This window comes from Xiphophorus maculatus, chromosome 9 (genome assembly GCF_002775205.1).
Source record: "Xiphophorus maculatus strain JP 163 A chromosome 9, X_maculatus-5.0-male, whole genome shotgun sequence".
Lineage (NCBI taxonomy): Eukaryota > Metazoa > Chordata > Actinopteri > Cyprinodontiformes > Poeciliidae > Xiphophorus > Xiphophorus maculatus.
This window is the reverse complement of record NC_036451.1, coordinates 14431771-14452072: the sequence shown is the minus strand read 5'-3', so window position 1 is coordinate 14452072 and position 20302 is coordinate 14431771. Positions and strand designations below refer to the sequence as shown.

General features: G+C 38.4%; 4 protein-coding genes across 4 annotated transcripts; 2 read left to right on the top strand and 2 right to left on the bottom strand.

The window, feature by feature from the left end:
* Positions 1-884: 884 nt before the first annotated feature.
* Positions 885-2768, top strand: timm13 (translocase of inner mitochondrial membrane 13). The gene is made up of 3 exons (XM_005800510.3): positions 885-1110; positions 1331-1399; positions 2209-2768. The coding sequence occupies exons 1-3, from the start codon at positions 991-993 to the stop codon at positions 2305-2307; spliced, it is 288 nt and encodes a 95-aa protein (XP_005800567.1). The 5' UTR covers positions 885-990; the 3' UTR covers positions 2308-2768.
* A 1435-nt stretch (positions 2769-4203) lies between these two features.
* Positions 4204-12113, bottom strand: tmprss9 (transmembrane protease, serine 9). The gene is made up of 15 exons (XM_023339802.1): positions 11981-12113; positions 11165-11292; positions 11017-11084; positions 10767-10897; positions 10638-10682; positions 9676-9789; positions 9384-9549; positions 9031-9305; positions 8614-8756; positions 7985-8270; positions 7787-7900; positions 7542-7710; positions 7189-7454; positions 5916-6052; positions 4204-4550 (listed from the first exon to the last, which is right to left on the bottom strand). The coding sequence occupies exons 1-15, from the start codon at positions 12111-12113 to the stop codon at positions 4389-4391; spliced, it is 2337 nt and encodes a 778-aa protein (XP_023195570.1). The 3' UTR covers positions 4204-4388.
* A 2817-nt stretch (positions 12114-14930) lies between these two features.
* lsm7 (LSM7 homolog, U6 small nuclear RNA and mRNA degradation associated) lies at positions 14931-16646 on the bottom strand. The gene is made up of 4 exons (XM_005800509.3): positions 16587-16646; positions 16249-16339; positions 16094-16165; positions 14931-15387 (listed from the first exon to the last, which is right to left on the bottom strand). Exons 1-4 carry the CDS (start codon positions 16590-16592, stop codon positions 15245-15247), a joined length of 312 nt encoding a protein of 103 aa, XP_005800566.1. The 5' UTR covers positions 16593-16646; the 3' UTR covers positions 14931-15244.
* A 575-nt stretch (positions 16647-17221) lies between these two features.
* LOC102226307 (kelch-like protein 23) lies at positions 17222-20209 on the top strand. Its single transcript, XM_014469328.2, has 3 exons — positions 17222-18226; positions 18941-19352; positions 19472-20209. The coding sequence occupies exons 1-3, from the start codon at positions 17242-17244 to the stop codon at positions 19773-19775; spliced, it is 1701 nt and encodes a 566-aa protein (XP_014324814.1). The 5' UTR covers positions 17222-17241; the 3' UTR covers positions 19776-20209.
* Positions 20210-20302: the final 93 nt, after the last annotated feature.

The following is a 20302-nucleotide window of genomic DNA, read 5'->3' as shown; positions in this document are numbered from 1 at the left end:
CACACCCAATAGGTAACAAATATTTCACAGACAAAGGATCATATATATATATTCTAGAATTCAAACATTACAGAAAACCTTATTGCTTCTTAACACCATCTTTAACGAATATTATAATGTTTTCTGATGCTTCAAGCGATAATACACTCCTGAAGTCAGAAGCATCAGCAGGACTCAGGAGAACTTGACTGCGTCCTGAGGAGGTAATTCAGCCATTTGATTCATGTGTGTTAGACCGAGGCACACGTCTAGAAGTTGCAGGACTTCAGCCCTCAAGGCCTGGATTTGAAGACCCCTGATCTAAAGCAGGCAGGGCAGTGTGCTTTATGGACCAGGATAGGGAAACACTGTTTTAACCAAGAAATAAATTCAAACAGAATTTATTTCTGTTAGAATTTATTATTATAAACAAATAATATTATAAATTATTATAAACAAATAATACTCACTATTTTTTGGGATATCCTCTAAGAGCTGTGTCCTGGGCAGCAAGCCAAGTGGCCGCTATCAAAAGGTGCCACCATTTGGGATGACTCTGCTAGCTTCCTTTTCATGGCTTAAAAGCTTCAATTTAAAATTATATATATATATATATATATATATATATATATATATATATATATATATATATATATATATATATATATATATATATATATATATATATATATATATATATATATATATATATTTTTTTTTTTTTTTTTTTTTTTTCCCAATTAGAAAGATTTTATTTTTTTGTCTGTTTTTTTATTTTATTTTTACAGCTGATAGGTATAAATAAGACAAATATTGAATTACTAAAAGCGGAACGTTACTTTGAGTTTATTTACAGAACTCCATTTCCCATGATGCAGAATAAATTTTTTGACGGAAATGACGTCTAGCGTCTTCCTTCTTTGTCAAGGGCACTGGAAACTGTATGAAACCTTGCAGCTGTAGTCTGCACGTGTGGCCGCAAACCAGCTTAATAAAGTATCTGAAGTAGAGATGGACGGGTTCGGGTCAGACTTCTCAGCAGGAGGGTCCGGCGGTAAAATAGACGCCGGGACCATCATGGAGCAGGTTAAGGTCCAAATCGCGGTGGCTAACGCTCAGGAGCTCCTGCAGGTAAACCAATGGATCCTTGTTGCTAAGCTAACAAGATACAGTTAAGCTGTGTGTTACGTGTGATTGCCACTGCAAATATAGTTTGATACAGCCGATAATTTGTCAGCTAGTATGGAAAAGAATGTTTTAAAATAATCACTGGTTTTAATACAAGTTTGCTTGTGTTACCCACTCCGAATGCCTGTAAAGTGTTACAATGACCACTGTTTTTATGCTTCAGAGAATGACTGATAAATGCTTCAAGAAGTGCATAGGGAAGCCTGGAAGCTCATTGGACAATTCTGAACAGGTATGAGTTTTAGAGATGGCCAAAGTTTTTTTTTTTTTACAGCCCTCACCGACTCAGAAGTTTGTATGAACTTTTTGTATGTTTTTTTTTGTTTCGTTTAGATGATGTAGTTATGATCGTGATGTAACCATGTAATATCTCCCATGTGCCTTTGGTTATTTCTATATCTGCTCTGCTTATGCAAACTAACTAAGCTGATAGGGGGACCGCAAGAGCATAGAAATGATCTCAAAGCGTCAAATTTATAGTTGATGTTTAAGGTTCATTAAACTAATCCTTATGAATATCACATTTTAATATATTTTTTTTAAATTAAACATTTAGAAGGATTTTAAAGAAGATGCAAATGTAACTATACATTACATAAAATAATGTAATGTGTAATTATGTACTATGTGTAGTAATCACATATTTAATGTTGCTGCTTCCTGTGTCTTATTTTCAATACACATTGTAACAATAAGTTAATCCATTAATTGATTAATCACTGACTCCTGACATTACACTGAAACGTTCAATTTCAGACATGACCGTCGGACAAAAGAAATCCGAGAAATAAACCTGATCTGAACAATTTATTTGATACATAATAATGCAATAATTAAAAGTTTAGCTTTTTTTTTCTTTGTCATAACAACTAGTGCTGCACAATATTTCAAATAGCAACCTTCTTCGCAATATACGTCTGTCAAAGGAATTCAATATTGATAACAGTAAATCTTAGGGCTTTCTTTGCCCTTTAAAAACAGAACTTAAACATCTCTCTTACAAGATGCTGCACCTGTTTTCTTTCTTTTTTCCCCTCTCAGAAATGCATCGCCATGTGCATGGACAGATATATGGACGCCTGGAACACCGTGTCCCGAACATACAACTCCAGGCTGCAGAGAGAACGAGCTCGAATGTGAAAGAACTTCAAAACACGCTACCTCCTTCTCTTTGTCGGGTCGCTGCTGCTAGAATGAGGACCAGCACAGTGCCGCACTGGAGCAGGTGTACAACGTCAGCATCACAACACCCCCTCGTCTGTCACTATCATAGACAGATGAGGCCTGTGGACACTGACCCGTAACAGAATCTTTGTGGACATCTTTATTTTTACTTTTGAGGAAAAGTTTGCCAATATAGTTTAATTATTCCTGTTATATGTAATAAATGCAGTAACAGATGGTGCAAAGGTTGTTGTTTAACTGGAAAAATGATCGGACTGGACAGAAACACTTTACATGCTAACAAGGGTACATTGAAGAAAAAACAGAAGAAAATGAAGCCACACTGGTGAAGCCTGCAGATAGACCCTGTAAAACCCTGTTAAATCCCCTCCTAGAACTTATGCATTTACACTCTATAAATCACAAATGCCACTCAATATCTATGCATCTTTTTAATTGATTTCCCCTCTAGTTATGCATTTTGCCTGCAGCTACATCCTCCTCGGACGCTCACAAATCTGGCTTAGACTAAGTTGGCTGACAGTTGATGTGTTAATGTTATTGGATAAAGCTTGCTAACTCCTTCAGCCTGCAGGTGGAGAGGATTTCACCTGGAATCCTGTCTCAGAATGCCACTGGGGCTCTGAGCCAAAACATAAACAAGCAAAACTTTTTACCTTATTATAATAAACATAATGTGGTCCTGTTGGCAACATTAACTGTAACTTTAAAGTCTCACAACTGACATTCACAGCCCTCCATCCAGCCTATATCAAGCTACAGCTGAAGAACAAAACTGTTTTGTCTGACATGTTTCCTATGTGTTACTCTAGCTGCTGCCCTTCCACAGTGGTGGGCTTGTTTCAGCTGGGCTCTGCTTCACACAGTCAGGATACAGCACTGTTCTCAGCTCTGTGTGTGTAGCTGCTCAGGCATACAGGGAAGTACAACCCACCTGCATAGTTTGAGTGAGAGAAGCCTGTAAGCAGCAACTGCAGAGGAATTGTGTGCAAGAAGAAATTATTTTAATTGAAAAAAAAAAGAATAAATCTGGTTAATCAGAAACTTCTCTGTGTGTCTCATCAAGTATGATTAAAAGAACACTACAAGTTTCATTTATAAAGCTCAAGTTAGTCTAAGTAGATTTTACACACACTTTCCCAAGAAAACCCATCTTGTCTTAAAAATATGACACTGAATTTCTAAAGAAAAGTAAATGAACCTATAAGAACAGTACACAGTTTATCAACAGCATTGAACACCAGCTGAATGTTTGTGCACCCCAGACCTTTATAACAATCTCAGATAAATTTGCTAGCTTAGCTGGGATAGAGGAGTAAAAAGCCTGTAGCATCTTAATCTCACTGAAAACTTTAAAAATCCAACCTTTTTTTTTTTTTTTAAATAAATTACCTCTAAAGATGAGGTACGGAGGCAATCATATTTAAGAAATGAGTAAGAACTATAATATTACTGCACATCCCATTGTTGCACAATCAGGTTGCAATCCAAATTTGGAGGCCATATAAAATTGTTTTTTGTGCCATTCCTGAGACTTTAATATTGTGTAGAAAGGTGCAACTTTGCAGGAATTCAGAACATCCCTATAAATGTCAGGATGCAGGGATCGCCAGCATCATGCAGCACTGCAATAAGCAGATCCATGCTGATCAGTGGTTTTTAATGCTGAGGCTGGTCAGTGTACTCTCAGACGGTATAAAAAATAAAAGAAACAGCACCCTTACCAGTATTCATACCTACCAGGAAAATAAATAAGTGTAATAAATAATTTTAATCATGCAACTGTTGGTAGTGAGTTACCCACAGCTGATGATTGTTTCATCAGTACATGTTGAATGGTCCAGGCTAGGCTATTGCACAGTGTTGCAAACAGCACCCATGACACATAGGTCAGGGCTTTGTTAACTGAGGAAATGTTTATCTGGCTTTTGGCATGACTTTAGTCCTTGTACAGTATGGGAATGTGGAGAAGACGTACCAGTAAAATCCACTGTTTCCACAAGTTTTTCTCTACAGACAGTTTTTTTCCTCCCTCATCAAAAAGGTAGGTGTGTTGATATCCATTTCCTGACAGAGGTCACCCGAGTATAAACCCCTGGAAAACCAGTTCGTCCACATCCGTGTCCCCAGCTGGTCACACCAGCGATAAACCACGGGCCAGAGTGATGGCGGCACGTCAACGGCCCACCAGAATCCCCCTGGAAACATCAAGAGTTTGGTTATTTAAACCAAAATACAAATGGCCTCATTTTTAGGTCTCTGGTAAATAAAAGGGGAACTTTGGGCTATTTATGGCACCAGACTGCAACTTACAGGTGATACAATGGACATTTGGAAAAACTAGAGCAATATAAATTTTAACATTTTAAATTCTTTTTTTTTTCACTTGAAAAATATATATACAAGAAGTATATATTTTTAGTAACCACATTTTTAGCTTTTGTTTTCATTTTAAACTAAATATCCTTTAACATTTGATCAAACCAGACTTTGAGTCACCCTTTATTTAAAGTTGATAAAATACAGCAAAAATGTTTTTTGGAGAGAGATTAAAGCAAACTCTAAAACCAAAGAAATAGAAAGCAATCAACTATTATTTTTTTCTATGTTTTAAAAAAGCAAATACCTGAAACTTCTTTTTTGCCTCAGCTCTATCTACTATAGGTACAAATAATTTTTTCTAAAAATGTACACTATTTTTTTGGTTTTAGTAAAAAAAACAAGAAAAAAACATACAGGTTTAGTTAATTTTTGAGCAAGAATAAAATAATATCAAAAATACAGCTCTGGAAAAAAAATACGAGACCACTGCACTGAACCCCCATTGAAAACCTCAGTTATTCCACCAAATATTGATTTCTGAACTAAAACATTAGTATTGTTGTTTCTAAATGATTATGAACTTGTCTTCTTTGCATTATTTGAGGCCTGAAAGCGCTGCATCTTTTTCCTTATTTTGACCATTTTTCATTTTCTGCAAATAAATACAAAATTTTTTCTTGGAATTTCAGATACATGTTGTCAGTAGTTTATAGAATAAAAGAACAATGTTCATTTTACTCAAACATATATCTATAGGGAGTAAAATCAGAGAAACGCTAATCATTTTAAGTCATCTCAATTTTTTCCAGAGCTGTTTAATTAACATAACATAATTAAAAATGAAATTATGTGACCAGGTGCTTTGACTAAGGCAGGAAAATTCCTGCCTTAGTTTTTTTGTTTTTATCAAAGGACAATTAAACAAGGTTAGATGTGCCTAAGATAATTCAAAAAAGCCAACTTTTACCACATTCTTCTTTCTCCTCTAATGTCTTGCGACTTCATTCTGCCATATTTGGGTTTCCACAGTCCTAGAAACCTTTAAGGTATGAAGGGAGAGCTTCACTTTGCTCTCACTGAACTACTCAACCACTGTTTAAAAAAGGGCCCAACTTTCCAGAACCCCTCAGAGCTTCCTGTTACTGCCCACAAACTGCCAAGAGTGGACCACCCAGAAGCTTGGCATAAAAACAGGCACAGATATGTTTCTTTTTAAAATGATATTGCATGGTGTTTCTTACCAGGCAGGTGTCCCGTCCTCCCGCCATGAATCCGGCACACATCATGCTGGGAGTCAACACATTGCCATATGACAGCTGACAGTCTTCCTGATCAATGATGTTCACGGCAGCTTTCTGCAGCAAGTTGGTCAGAGAGCCTGGGGGAAGTAATTATCCTTACTGCATCAATATTATTAAATAATGGTACAAAAACTTCAATGTAGCAAATATAATGGTATTTTGTAGAATAATGAATAGAAATTTCATAAAGAAATACATTGTGAAAAGTGTTTTATACACAGTCATATTCAATAAATTAGGAGGTGTGTTCTGATGAGGCTCATTCGTCATTTTAAAAGTGTCTTTTGAGAATTGACAACCTTTATTAAGGCTATCTGTCTGTATTAAAAATGTTTTTTTTTTTCCTTTTTATTGGTTTTATGTAATATTTTAATTTTAAATGATATGTTTTTGTTAACTGTGTTAACAAAAGTCATGTTAAATCATGTTAAATAAAGGAAAGTCATCGTAATTAACAAAATTAATGGCTTGCAAACATTCAATCGTGTTTAATTAGTTTATATAATGCATTATTCAATAATATTCTAATTTACTGAATCTGGGGAACAACTGTTGTTTTCTCAATGTAAAAAAATTATAGATGTTTTTCAGCACTCCTAGGGAAGTGTAAAGAAAACATTAAAAAGAATTACTCTTTTGTTTCAGTTCATGAAATTTTAGAAACATTAAACTTTTGATTCAGATATTTAATAAAAAGGGTGAAAATGCCACTAATATTTAATAATAAAAATTAACAAAATATTTAAACATTTTATCCAATTCATCAAATGGAACATGAGTGAAATTATTTCCGGTTTTAATAATTATTGTGACAAAATTTCATATGCTTAGTAATACCTATTTAAGGTGAGATTACCTCTAAAAATCATACATAATAACCACAATATTTATCATAATATCTATAATTTGAACATACTGTACGTAACCTTAAATTGTGCTGAGGTGCTTCAAACACCTAATCAGCAATGTTGATAGTCATTGCTGATTATTTCAAACTCTTGAGGGTAGTTTTCGGTGTTAAAGGTGGCATTACTAGGTATAATTTCAATGTGGGAATTACCTTTTCACATAGGGTCAGTTTGGTTTAGATTCTTTTTCTTTTCGGATAATAGTAAAAATAATCATTTATATGGATATGCAAGAATTATTTTATATTAAAATTTGTTTGGTTATCAAAAACATGCAACATAAAAAAGTTTTGTGTGACTCTCACCTCCTTCCTTCATGGATCCCCAGCCTGTGATGTAGCACTCTGAGTTCTCCAGGAAGATATGTGTCGGCGAGGGAAGACACACCAGCTGGATGGTGTAGGACACCGGGGCTGGGACTGCCAGCTCCACCAGAGCCACATCATGGTCCATGTTGGTGCCATTGAAAGCCGGGTGGATGATCACTCTCTGTATGGGAATAACCAACGCGCCTAACCCAGACCGCAGCACAGACCCGAGGCTTACAGCCCACTCAGTGGGGCTAGAATCACTATGGATGAAAACCATGAAATAAAACTGTTAGTTGAGGCATTTTATTATGATTAAAACATGTTTATTTTATTGGAGATATTTGTACCTGTTAAAACAGTGTGCAGCAGTCAGTAACCACTTCTTGTGAATGAGTGTGGTGCCACAGCGATGTTGTTTCTGGTACTGCAGACTGCCAGTCCACGGCCACTCTCCCCGCCGAGCCGTGACTCCACCTATGATCCGCTGAACGCCCAGCGCAGGACGAACTCCACAGTCTGGAGCAAAGACACAGCTCAAGTACCAAGTTGTCGAAACCCAACATTCACTGTGTTTTATGCCCATAAACATTACCACAGTTTTTCTCGTCGGCTTCATTGGGGCAGTCGGGGATTCTGTCACACTCCGGGTTGACTTTACTGATGCACAAACTGGAGCCACATTGGAAGTTCTCACTGCAGTTTGTGGCTGGAATACATAACAGTATTAATGTCATGGGCATGGGGTTATTTGTAATAAGAAATAAATTCCCAGTTTTGATGGCCACATTACCAGGTTGAGGGACTCCAGCAGGTTCATCCATTGCCATGCTCTGAGGCACTAGGAGGCTCCCAGAGGACTTACTGGTCAATGGGGCTGGTATTGTTGGAACAGGCTTTACTTGGTCATTGACCAAAGCTGGATCTGTGTATTTTAAAATAAAGTTTCTGAGCTTGGTGACGCGGGCGTAAACTCCAGGCCTGTTGACCTGGGCACAACCCACACCCCAGCTCACCACCCCAGCCAGAAAGAACCTCCCGGGTCCGCCTTCGCACACAAGGGGCCCTCCAGAGTCACCCTGCAGGTCAGACACATGGACATGGGTTTAACTGAAGGAATCCTGCCAGAAGTTTGTCTAACTAAGCCACAAAATCTTAAATTGAAATTGCTGAATCTTATAACGTTTTCTTTACAGAGGCTGATAGCCATTGTTAGCCTCTGTAGTTATTAGCCACAGTGTTCTTATACAAGACAATTTCCTATAAAAAGTTGTCCTTATTAAGATAGCAGATAATCTCAACAACTCTACCCATAGGATTTATTTTAGGAATGAATCACCTTTGATATAAGAGATCTTCAATAAATGCTGCAGGACAAAATTGGAAAATTATAAATTCCACCTTATATGAGCTTCCACTGACCTGACAGGAGTCCACCTTCCCCTGCAGGAATCCAGCACACATCATTTTGTGAGTAATAGCACCTCTGTACACAGATGACTGATTGCACGCCTTGGAGTCTATGATCTTAACCAACGCTTTCTGCAGCGTGTTAGGGACATGTGCTGAACAACAGAAGAAGAACACAGTGCAAATCAATACGTGACTTGGTAAAGTCATAGAGAATTTGTAAATAAGCTTCTATTTTTAATTAGTGTGTGCATGGGAAAAATAAATGCAGGCCAAAAAAAACAATACTTATTGAAGGAACACTGATGTCACAAGGCAATATTTAGGACAACATGTTGCTATTATACATAAATCTAATATTAATGTTAGTTTCGTTCAGTTTTAAATTATGGATTTGATGGAATAAAGTGTTTGCATGCGCAAACTCACTGCTAAACTGCTGCAGAGCGCCCCACCCAGACACAATGCAGCTCTGACCGGGCTCAAAGACGTGGGACGGAGGGGGAATGCAGACAGGCTGGATGTAGGAGTTGAAGGTGAGGGGCGTCTCCAGCTCCAGGACAGTCACATCATTGTTGCTGGTCATGGGGTCGTATTCAGGATTGACAATTATCGACTTGATATTAATAGTTTTCGACTCGGCCTCTATGCCGTTGACCAGGTTGGCTCCAACCAGTGCTGTCCATTCACTGGGATTGTTGGCACTGAAATGAGAAAAGATACAAGCCTTGGAAAATGTTCAAGATGGATAAATATAAAATAATCACATACAAGTAAAATACCCTTCAAAGCAGTGTGCTGCACTGATGATCCAGCGCTCGTTGATGATGGAGGCTCCACATGTGTGCCTCCAGTGGTACCTCAGACTGACCTGCCAGGGCAGCTCGCCTTGGCGGGCGTCCTCACCACCAACTATCCGACTCCCCATTGCCGGGCGTAAGCCGCAGTCTGTTCAGGATCAACATCAATACAGAGGAGATCTGTATTTGTAATGCGTGCTGGGTTTTCTGCAAACTGTGCCTGCTTGATATTGACAATGAGTGTAGCAAACACTTGTACTCTGAAGCTGCTTACCACAGCGAGCCTCATCAGATGCATCTGCACAGTCAGGGATGAAATCACACGCGGGGTTTTTTTTGGGAATACATTCCCCGTTTTCACAAGTGTAAGCATTTTCTGGACACCTTGCTGAAAATCCCACATGCAAGAGAAGGGAATTAGATGAGGGTGGAAGAGAGTGACTTTGGGCAATAAAATATTTTAAAAGGAATTCTGAAATTGTAAGAGAAGAAGCAGAAGAAGTTGCCTGTTAAGGTATTCATATTGTTAAAGTATTCATATCTCTTGATCTTTTTCACATTTTATTTTGTTACAACCACAAAATCAAATGTTTTTAATCAGGGTTTAAAGGAGTAAATATTATCGATGGTTTTCCAAAAAGTATGCACATAAGAATCTAAGAAAGTGAGGAGTTCATTTGCATTCAGCCTTCCAGAATTAATACTTCATAGTACAGACTTATGCTGCAGTTACAGCTGCAGGCTTTATGGGACTGGTGTATAACAACTTTCCACATCTACAGATGTAAATCTGAGCCCATTCTTTTCCCAGACTGTCAATTTAGTGTTACAGTTGTGCCAAGCAATGAACATTACTCTGATTTAAACTTCTTCACAACTTTCCCCCTAAGTTATCTTATCACCATAGGATCTTCATTTTCCTGTCTGTTAACTGATGTAACTTTTCTGAGTTTTTTCTGCATCATTTCACTTCCACTTCATAACTGTACACCAGGTCCTGTATCACATAAAATCCTTCCAAAATTATGAAGGTTTGTGGTTGTGTCCCATGACAAAATGAAAAAAGTTAAATTGGTATGAATGAAGCTTATACAGGCACCACAGACTTAATGTATTTTAAATCCAAGTTTTTGATCCAAGATTAAATAAAAAATCTTCTACATAAATTAAAACAGAATATTTAAAAAATTCAGAGATTTTGAAGCCTAGAAAAACAAAAAAAACATAATAACTCACCTATCATCTCATCTCCAATTACATAAAACGACTTTCCACTGGCTCCTGTTGTAAATAAAACATTTAGCTCTGATATCCCCATTTCTCTCACTTGCTCATCATTATCATCATCATCAAGATGATAGTTACCCAGTAAGACGATAGCGCTGATCTGTCCAAACCCAGGCACCTCTAGTGGTTTCCCATACAACACCGAGCTGAGCCCTGCTCTCAGCAGGTCTCGAAAAAAGTTATCAGAATACTGCTGGATTTTGGATACCCTGAAGAACAGTCTTAATGTTGCCATCACATCACCATGTATGCTACTGTAAAAGAGTAAGCACACTTCAGTGTGTTATCTTAGACAGTTTCTCTTGATTAAACTACCTTTTTTACTTACCCAAACGCAATAATGCTGCAGCCATAATAATGTTTTGATATCGATGAGGCAGTGAAGATATCTTTAACCTGAAATAGCAAAATAAATTACAATGTTATCCTTCTGCATAAATGTTTCAGATTGTACCATATGATATTTCAGCCCTCACTTTGGACTTTAAAGCTGAGGAAAGTATTATAGAGAAACCAGAGTTTCCATCCTCCAGATCAGGACTGTACTTGAGTCCCTTCAACTCCACGGTTTCTAAGAAATCATGCGGTTCCTCCAGCAGGTATGCTGCCAGTGAAAGAGGGGAAATGTTAGCTTTCAATTAAAACAAAAGAAGCATAGGAAACAGCAGATTATTATCAACATTAAAAGACTTTACATATTTGGATGCACAAAGTCATCATTATAAAATCATGTAAAAAAAAAAAAGAAAAATAGGGCACCCCACAACAACCTGCATGCATTTCTAAAGAAAAGATGGGAACTTTAACAATGTTCTGTGAAATAAAACCAACTTCTTGTAGTTATAAATTAGGGCACGACTACATTTGCAATGAGTAGTTCACATGATGAGCTCAGCTGATGCGCAGTTCCACAAGGTGTTTGCTAATTGCAGCTGCCACTAGTCTGAAGGAGCTGAAAGGGGATGTGGATGGGGAGGGGGCTCTGTGAGGCAGAAGCTTGGCTTGGAAAAGGTGGTAGTTTGTGAAAACAAGCATTTAGGGGCCCCCCCGAATGGCTGCCACAGGAGACTCAATGATTTCTCATACATGCATGAAAGAATCAAAGCAACTTTCCAGGTATGCTTTTGAAGAGGAAATAACATTATAACTTGCTGTTGTATAACATAGTACTGGTCCCTTAATGGGGAATAAATTTTTTTTTTACAACTATATAACTGGTGTCAAAGGAACAAAAGAAACAACAACAACCATGTTTTGTAATTAATATAACTATAAAAACTCTTGTGGCTCACCAATAGCGAGGCCTGCAAAGATGCCCACAATAAGGAAAAGGATGATGCAGACTGCAACAATGCCTTTATGACAGCCGGTGTTGGAGGGTGAGGGTGGCCACGACCCTCCACTGCCATCCCTACTGACGTCCATCGTGGACTCCCAGCTCCAGCCTCACATTCAACTGTCTTCACAGTGATGGGTGCATAGAGTGAACCGAGTCTAAGGATAAAACAGAAACACAGTAAAATAAACCAGACTAGAAGAGATTTCCATCAGCAGCCAAGACGCAGATGAGACAAAACGGAACTTTGTGACCTACATGTTTACTGCTGTTTAGTTGATGCTGCATTTCCGCCTGAACACACCATCCTCACAATAACACATGGTGTTAGTAGCATCATGCTATGGGGATGCTTTAGATCAGTACACAAGATGAAGGTGGACAAAGTTGATGGGAATAAAAGAGGGGACTAAATACAAGGTAATCCTGAAAGAAAACTTATAGGAGGCAGCAAAAGAGTCATGACTGGAGTATAGGCCCACCTTCCAGCAGGATAATAACCCTTAACATGCAGCCAAAGCAACAATGAACCGGTTAAGATCAATGTTTCTCAACCCTGGTCTTTGGAAGTTTCCTTCCTGCAACACACCTGACTTAAATAAAGGATTGATTTGCAGGCTTCAGCAGCACTAGATGCATGCTGAGGCTCTTAAACATGAAAGACAGTGGGTTCAGAAACACTGGTTTAGATCAAAGCATATTCATGAGTTAGAATAGCCTACTCAAAGTCCAGGCATTTATTTAAGAATATGTGAGTATTTACATTCTTCATTTAATCAGACCTAGCTTCAAACGTTTTGCCAAGAATTTGTAGGGTGAAGGAATGAAGAAAGGAATGAAGGAAAAAAGTTTAATTAAACCCCACCCAGTAGGAAAAGTATTTCAAATCAAAAACTAGAGAGCTTTATTTTGTTTGATAAAAAGGTTAGATTTTAAATTGCAATGTGCGCCTTTCAAATAAACAGAGAATAATCTGAAACTTGAAGCTTAATTTTTAAACATCTTTTTGAAACGGCTGATTGAAAATCAGGAAATCTCTTGAGAACAAACCACTAAGAAGTGCAGGCTGAGGTCTGCGTAAAGAATACCACAGAGGCCATGATGTTCACCAATAAATGGACCAGATGTTCCAAAACTGTTTTTTTCCTGAATGATGTCTTTCTACGCTCATTGACTGAATGAGGATCACCTTGAGCAACAATAAAAACAGCCAGGACTTTCTGCTGCCTGCAGCAGCCGCACTCACCTCTTTCTTCTGTCATTATTCTGCGAGGCGAAGACAAAGATGACCCGCAGTTCTCTCAGGAACAGAGGCACAAATGGAAGACAAGGGGGAATTGGGCCAAGCAGGTCCGCTATTTGTTGCCCCCCAGCTGGGGGTGGGTCAGGTCCTTATGCCTCAGGAAACTCACCGTTTCTGTTTACTCTAACAGGTTCAATTCAGCCTCAGAAATCCCTGCTCAGCTCTCTGTCCATCCGTCCTGATTCTGTTTGGTCCCACCCAGGTGTACACAGGGGTTCCTCCTGTCACCTGTGATCTCCCATAGTTTGCAGGAAAATTTTAAACGCCCACTAAAGAGTGTTTAGTGGGCGCTCTATAATGTGGTAAATAACAAAAAGCAGGTATTTAGTGTAGCTCCTTGCCTTCCTCCAACAGAGCAGCTTGTGCTCTATTGACACAGTGACTGAGCAGCAGAGGAGGAGCAAAGCCTGAAGGAATTTGGCCTTTTTATTTCACCATTTTTATTCATAGCTCCTGAAAACCCATCAGAGACTTGCAGAGGAATACAGCTTCTGTTAGCAGTACAAATTCCATTCAAACCGAGGGTCCTCTTTTAGAAAAAAACCCTCATCTTATTCACTAAGACATCCATACCCATGTTATCTTCAAAGGAACAATCCAAAAATAAGCATTGATACCTAATCTCTCGCCCCTCCTTAAAGTGATTCTGTCTAAAGCGGCTAATACCACAAATGTGTCTTTGTGTGTGGACAAGCTTGAATGGCTTATCTTCAAAAACAGAAACTCCCCTCTAAAGATCATCATTAAATTCTTCTGTTACTGCATGAAAAGGTGAACTCAGTGGTCTGTTGACAGGCCACTGAGCTCACCGCTTCTGGGAACCACCACAGGTACATTTCAATAAATTCATTTAAGTAACGCAAATCAAACAGACTTGTATATTACATAGATCAATTACACATTTTCAATTTGCAAAAAGGATTACTGTAGTCTTCAAACATATGAAACAAAGTCGATATTCAAGTTTGGAGGAGAGATAAGGAGTGGGTGTTTTAAGAGTGAAACCCACGCAAACGTAACTGTGAGATGGGCTTTGGTTGTTGTGTTCCCCACGTCAAACTACTCCTTAATCAGAGACAGGGCAGAATGGTCTTTCTTGGACTAATGATTAAAATGAAATGACTATGGTTCAGTTTTCTAAAGTTCTCTTTTCAGATTAAATTAAATTTGAAACAGGAAAACAAGGCTCCAAAGTTTATTAAGTCATCCACCGGGAAAAATGTATTTACTTTATGCTTCAGTATACTAATGAATCCTGATAAACGTTTTCCTTTGGGACTGTGCACCTGTCCCCACTGACTTTAAACCTACAGAGGTTAAGTGATGCAGATGAGCCAAAGGCAGCTATTAAAGAAACCATAGGTTCCAAGTTACAGAGCATTGACCCAGTAATTAATGCAAGAGCACCAAAGACCAGGTTGCACATGCATTTACTTTAATTAGACTAACATCTTAGCTGTAACCTCTTATCTTTAAAATTAAGAGTTACCACTTGCAATATATCACTGTGTTTAAGATGCATGTGTACAAACAACTACTAATGCCAGAGCCTTGATTTCTGGTAAATATGTACAGAAAAAGTGACTTATAACACTCAGCAAAATTAGATTTTCCACTTTATTTTCTTATCAAAAACAAAGAATTATAAAAGATACTACAGATAAAAAAAAATTGTCACGTTAACACTTCCCAGACTTTTGGGGTCTTTACAAACAAAACTTTGCAACATTTGCACACTACATAAAAAGTAGAGGTGAAGTGCATTTGATTCATTTTGTGGTAGATTTTTAACTTAAGTCAACAGGTTTGTTTTATGAACTAGAACTGTCCTGTAATGGGTTAAAAAAAAAAGAAAAAATGAAAACATGAACAAACAAAACAGATCAAATATGTGCCACTAAGCAGCTAACGAGAGAGTTAGCCATCCTGCTGCTGTATGAAGGGGTTTGGTATGGCCTCCATGCCATCCTGAGGACAGATCAGCACTACGGAGGTTCCTCTGCAGACCACCAGCCCCAGCTGCCGGGTGTCTTCTGTCAGCTTCAGCTGGTCATCTGGATCTACACACAGATTCACACCAAGTTCAGACTACAAAAATCAGATTGAAATCAGACAAGTAGTTCTGTGTTAAACTTTGTATTAAGGGTGTGCATTAAAAGAGGTTTATGACAAAGATCAGATTTTAAAAGGTTTTTGGCCTTTTGAGGAGATTTCTTTTGCATAGAAGTAAGCAAATAAAGACAAAAACAATTTTTGCATAAGGAGATCTGATATAATTGACTAATTTCTCCAGGAACAGCAATGGTCAATCCTGTCCAAAAAATAAAATAAACCTAACTTGTAGACAAATATTTGCAGAACTGAATTTTTCTCTTTATTATCTTAAAAATAAATTTTACTTTTAAATACGGACATTTTTTCTGGTTTGGAACTTCGTTGCCCTCTTTATTTATAACCACAAATCACGTGCCTTACACCAAAACCTTCTGACAACACTTAACTATTTTCACAGAAAAACAGTCAAAGAAAAACACGCATCACATGGATTCACTATTTAGCAAAACCCATTATGTGTATGCATAAAACTTTGAAAAAGGGAGCTCTTCCTTTTTACAATGGCTGTATATCAGCGACTTTTCTTTTGCCCTGGATGCAGAACTGAATACAAAGTAATGTTGGGCTGAGCAAGAGATGAAGTGCCAGCAGTCCACTGGTTATTTAAACTCCTCTCATGTAGCTTTAAAGCCTTAAAACTTGTCTACTTACCTCGCATATACTCGATCGTGCCGTCCAGCACCAGGTTTAGCAGTGGATCAAACCCTTTCAGAACGCCGCTGGCTGAGAAACAAAAGAGGCAACACTCGGTGCATTTAAAACCTGACTGAATACCTTTAGCTCATCTGCACATATAAGCCACCTACCCTCTCTTCCTCCTTGGAACTTCACACGAATTGTCTTGTCGATATATTTAGACAAGTCGAAGATGCTTTCCTTCTTCTTCTTCTCTTTGTCCTGCAGACACCAAAGTTTGGCTATGTTGTTTTTAAATCACAAAACGCTCACAGTCAGAATGTATTAGCATGAGCTTAGCTTTCTAACAGAGGTAATCATAAATGTAAACAAAGCAGCTGTATAATTACACTGGAAAACCCGTTCTTCATCTCAACACGCTTACAGGTTAGCAAAAAATCCGATAATGTTTTATAATTTGACAGATTAAATAAATATTAGAACGAAAGCAAACGTGCAACGAACTCACCGCCATGTTAGCTCCGTGACACGGAAGTTAAATCATGACGCCAGGAACGTAAGACCAATCAAATCGCTCAGCGTCAATGGGTGACGTCATGAGAAGTGTACGCAAAGAAATAAATCCGTACTCATGTCTAAGCGTGTATACTTTACATGCAGTTTTAATTTAAAAGGTTTACTTTATTTTAATATCTCTATTGAACAATAAAAAATAGAATATGTTTCCTCAGACTTAAAACATTTCTTTTTCTAACAATATTTTTTACAATCAAATGTTAATATTTCGTGTTCTCTTTACGTTGGGCTATATTTATCACATTTGAACAAAAACATACTTCCTCAATAAAAAAATTACATTTTAAACCAAACGTTACATATTTTTGTAGCGGGATATAATATCGCTTAAACATTAAAAACATGTTTTAATGTTATCATTTCTTGTGCAACTTCAATTAGGATATTACTAGGACAAACTTTTAATCTTTTAGTGTAAAGCACCTATATTATATTTATTTATTTATTTTTTATTCTACTGGTGGAGTGGAAGCTCTGCTCTTCCAGATCAGTCACAGGGCAGAGTCTATTTATAATCTTGACCTGAGAACCAGTTGGTGTTTTGGGTTGTGAAGTGGGACACAGACATTAGGCTTGGCTGTGTTGACATGGCCGGAAAAGCTGACAGTGAGCAGGAGTCTGAAAGCTGTAGACTGAATCCTCTCCCTCAACCAGAAAACAAAACCGAGCCGGATGAATCTGCCCTCTGTGTTGAAGCCTCAGAGCCTGACACAATTCCTGACGCTACCTTGCAGGTGGTAGGAGAGAGCTTTTATGTCAGCCGACACCATCTGGCGCTCCAGAGCCCTTACTTCAGGGCTCTGTTTTTTGGCTGTGGCGTGGAAAGCAACAAAAGGCATGTGGAGATCAAAGGGGTAGAGCTGCAATACTTTAAGGTCTTGATGGAGTACAGCAAGACACACAAACTAGATCTGAAGAGAGAAAATGTTCTGGGAATCCTGGAGACAGCAGACTTCTTGCAGCTGGAGCGACCCAGACTGCTGTGCTGCAAGTTCCTTGAGCGTGAGCTGCACCTCACCAACTGCTTGGGAATGATGGCCTATGCCTGGCAGCTTGGTTGTACTCATCTATACACCGCAGCACGACAGGTGGCGCTCACACATTTCTCTGCAGTTTCATCCCAAGAAGACTTCCTGCGCCTTTCAAAGGAGACATTAGCAGACCTTCTTGCCAGCGATGACCTGGCCATCTTCAGAGATGATCAGGCCCTGGAGGCCACCATGCACTGGGTGTCATCTGACCCTAAACGAGAGGAACATTTCCTGGAGCTGATTGAGCTGGTGAGACCCGAGTCTCTCTCTTTACCTTTCCTTTCTAAGCTTTTGACCCAAATGAAAAGTTCTGACCCCAGAGCCAGACTCATCAGCAAGCTCAATGAATATTATCCACCTTCTTGGTCAGTGGGAACATCAATGAGGAGAACCAGAGCCAGCGAGACTTTGTATATCCTGGGTGGACCTCATGATAAGGAAGAACAGGCTCTGTATCAGTTTCACCCTCAGAGTGGTAGATGGCAAAGCTGCTCACCTCTGCAGAGAAAGAACCTAACTCAGTACTCTGTCGCAGCAGTGGGTAATGTTTGTGTGATAAAATTATAATGACTGTTGTCACATTGATGAGTATACTAAAATTAAGGCCTAAATTTATAAGATGTACGGTGTCTTCCATCCCTATTAATGGATCTGTGCCCTTGTAATTTTTTTTATCACACTGCAAACTTCAATGTATGTTATAGGTATTATTAAAGCAACACAAGGTTGTGCATGATTATGAAGTGAAAGGATGATAATTGATGATTTACTTACACTAATAACGATTTGAAGATTCTGCTTTGGCAACCTACCAGCTGAAATTCTTGTGAAGTATTGTACACATAGTGAATACAATTATTGCCTATTCTTCTTTGCAAATAACTCCGATAAGTTAAACTTAACCTTAAATGACACGTGTGAACTCTGTTTACACCTTGGATAATTTCAGAAGAGAAGTGATTTGATTTTAGGTATTCGAGTAAAGAGAGTTGAATACAAAAGCACGTTACAATATGAAAACCATTTTACATTTTCCTTTCACATCATAATCATACACTTCTTGGTGTTGGTTTATTTGATCAAATCCCAATAAAGAAAGTTGAAGTTTTTGGTTGTAAAGTGAAAATAAATAAATATATTCAAGGGGCACTGTTAAGAAATTGTTTTAATTCCTTTACATGAAATATATAAAACTACATTACAGACTATTCTTTTCTACTGGGATTTTTGTTGATGTATTTTCTAATTTTCTTAGGTGACAATGTGGTCGTCACAGGTGGCTACTTCCGAGATGTGCTGTGGTTCAGTGTGGACTGGGTCAGGATATACGAATGTGGAAACCAGCGCTGGCTGGATGGTCCGGCCATGCAGAAATCCAGACACAGTCACTGCTCCATTGGGCTGGATTCAGCTGTGTATGTGCTGGGCGGCAGCATGGATGACGGCCTCGTGGCTGACGTAGAGAGGCTGGTCCTGGGGTCAGAGGAAGGCTGGCAGGGGGTGAACCCCATGGTCAGGGCAGTGGAGAGGGCGGCCACAGCTGCTCTGGGAATGTGTATTTATGTTGCATGTGGTCTAGATGAAAATGGGGATGTGTATGCAGGAATTCAGAGATATGAGGCGAAGGAGGATCAGTGGGATGTAGTCTCCAATTCACCGTTTCCACGGTGAGTAAACATGACTCCTCAGATTATGCTTCTCGCATTCCTAAACTGAAATGATTGAAGAAGAATTATATTTCAAACAGAAAAAAATGTTTTATTTTTATTTTTAAACTCTCTTTCAGGTATGACCTGGTTGCCACTGAGCTCAATGGTGCCCTCTACCTGTTTGGAGGCCAGGCCTTGCGTTTTGACATGGAAACTGATGAATGGACGATACTCAAAGAAGAGTGTTTGGAGAACAAGTTTTTTTGCGGCTGTACCAACGTCAGTGGCCAGATCTATCTAGTCAGCGAGAGGAAAAGCAACAAAGCACTCCCAAGCATGGTGCTGTTGGACCCGTACATAGACACTTGCATTCAGATAGACGATGCCGTACCCTGCCCTTTGCCCCTTAGAGGGTGTGTCACCATGAGGATGGTCATATGATTTAATCTTGTTAAATAAAATGATACATCTGAAGTCTTTATTTCGGAAAACTGATCTAAAAGTGATTTATACTATAGAGCTTTACAAAAATATTCATTCCCCTTTAACCTCTTTACATTAGGGCACATTTTGACAACAAACTTCTATACTTTTTATTGGAATTTTTTCGATAGACCAACATAAAACTGCAAATCGCTTGAAAGAAAATGATACATTGTTCTGAAAAGCTTTAAAATCTGATGACTTGGGCGTGTGTTTGTATTCACCCCCAATCAATAATAAAACAAACGTTCACTGCAATTAAAGCTTGTGGTCTTTTGGACTATATACATACCAATATTTTACCATTCTTTGCAAAAATAGGTCAAGCTCACTCAGGTTGGAAGAATAATGTCTGTGAACAGTAATTTTTACATCTTGCTGCAAGTTTCTAGTTGGATTTGACGAGGATAACACATAACAGAATACAAATACATGCAACCCTTTTCATGATTTACTTGCAAAAAAAAGTTTGAAAATACAAGTAA

What these genes read in the sequence shown, in the direction of transcription:
- timm13 (XM_005800510.3), top strand. Translation starts at nt 991, where the DNA reads ATGGACGGGTTCGGGTCAGACTTCTCAGCAGGAGGGTCCGGCGGTAAA. An exon ending in ACGCTCAGGAGCTCCTGCAG is followed by an intron (nt 1,111 to 1,330) that starts GTAAACCAATGG and finishes TTTATGCTTCAG; the next exon opens with AGAATGACTGATAAATGCTT. An exon ending in CATTGGACAATTCTGAACAG is followed by an intron (nt 1,400 to 2,208) that starts GTATGAGTTTTA and finishes TTCCCCTCTCAG; the next exon opens with AAATGCATCGCCATGTGCAT.
- tmprss9 (XM_023339802.1), bottom strand. Translation starts at nt 12,113, where the DNA reads ATGGACGTCAGTAGGGATGGCAGTGGAGGGTCGTGGCCACCCTCACCC. An exon ending in TGCAGCATTATTGCGTTTGG is followed by an intron (nt 10,898 to 11,016) that starts GTAAGTAAAAAA and finishes ACTGTTCTTCAG; the next exon opens with GGTATCCAAAATCCAGCAGT. An exon ending in CGCTCTGCAGCAGTTTAGCA is followed by an intron (nt 8,757 to 9,030) that starts GTGAGTTTGCGC and finishes TCTGTTGTTCAG; the next exon opens with CACATGTCCCTAACACGCTG.
- lsm7 (XM_005800509.3), bottom strand. An exon ending in GTTCCAAGGAGGAAGAGAGG is followed by an intron (nt 16,166 to 16,248) that starts GTAGGTGGCTTA and finishes TTTGTTTCTCAG; the next exon opens with CCAGCGGCGTTCTGAAAGGG. An exon ending in CACGATCGAGTATATGCGAG is followed by an intron (nt 15,388 to 16,093) that starts GTAAGTAGACAA and finishes ATCTGTGTGTAG; the next exon opens with ATCCAGATGACCAGCTGAAG.
- LOC102226307 (XM_014469328.2), top strand. Translation starts at nt 17,242, where the DNA reads ATGGCCGGAAAAGCTGACAGTGAGCAGGAGTCTGAAAGCTGTAGACTG. An exon ending in GTACTCTGTCGCAGCAGTGG is followed by an intron (nt 18,227 to 18,940) that starts GTAATGTTTGTG and finishes TAATTTTCTTAG; the next exon opens with GTGACAATGTGGTCGTCACA. An exon ending in TCCAATTCACCGTTTCCACG is followed by an intron (nt 19,353 to 19,471) that starts GTGAGTAAACAT and finishes ACTCTCTTTCAG; the next exon opens with GTATGACCTGGTTGCCACTG.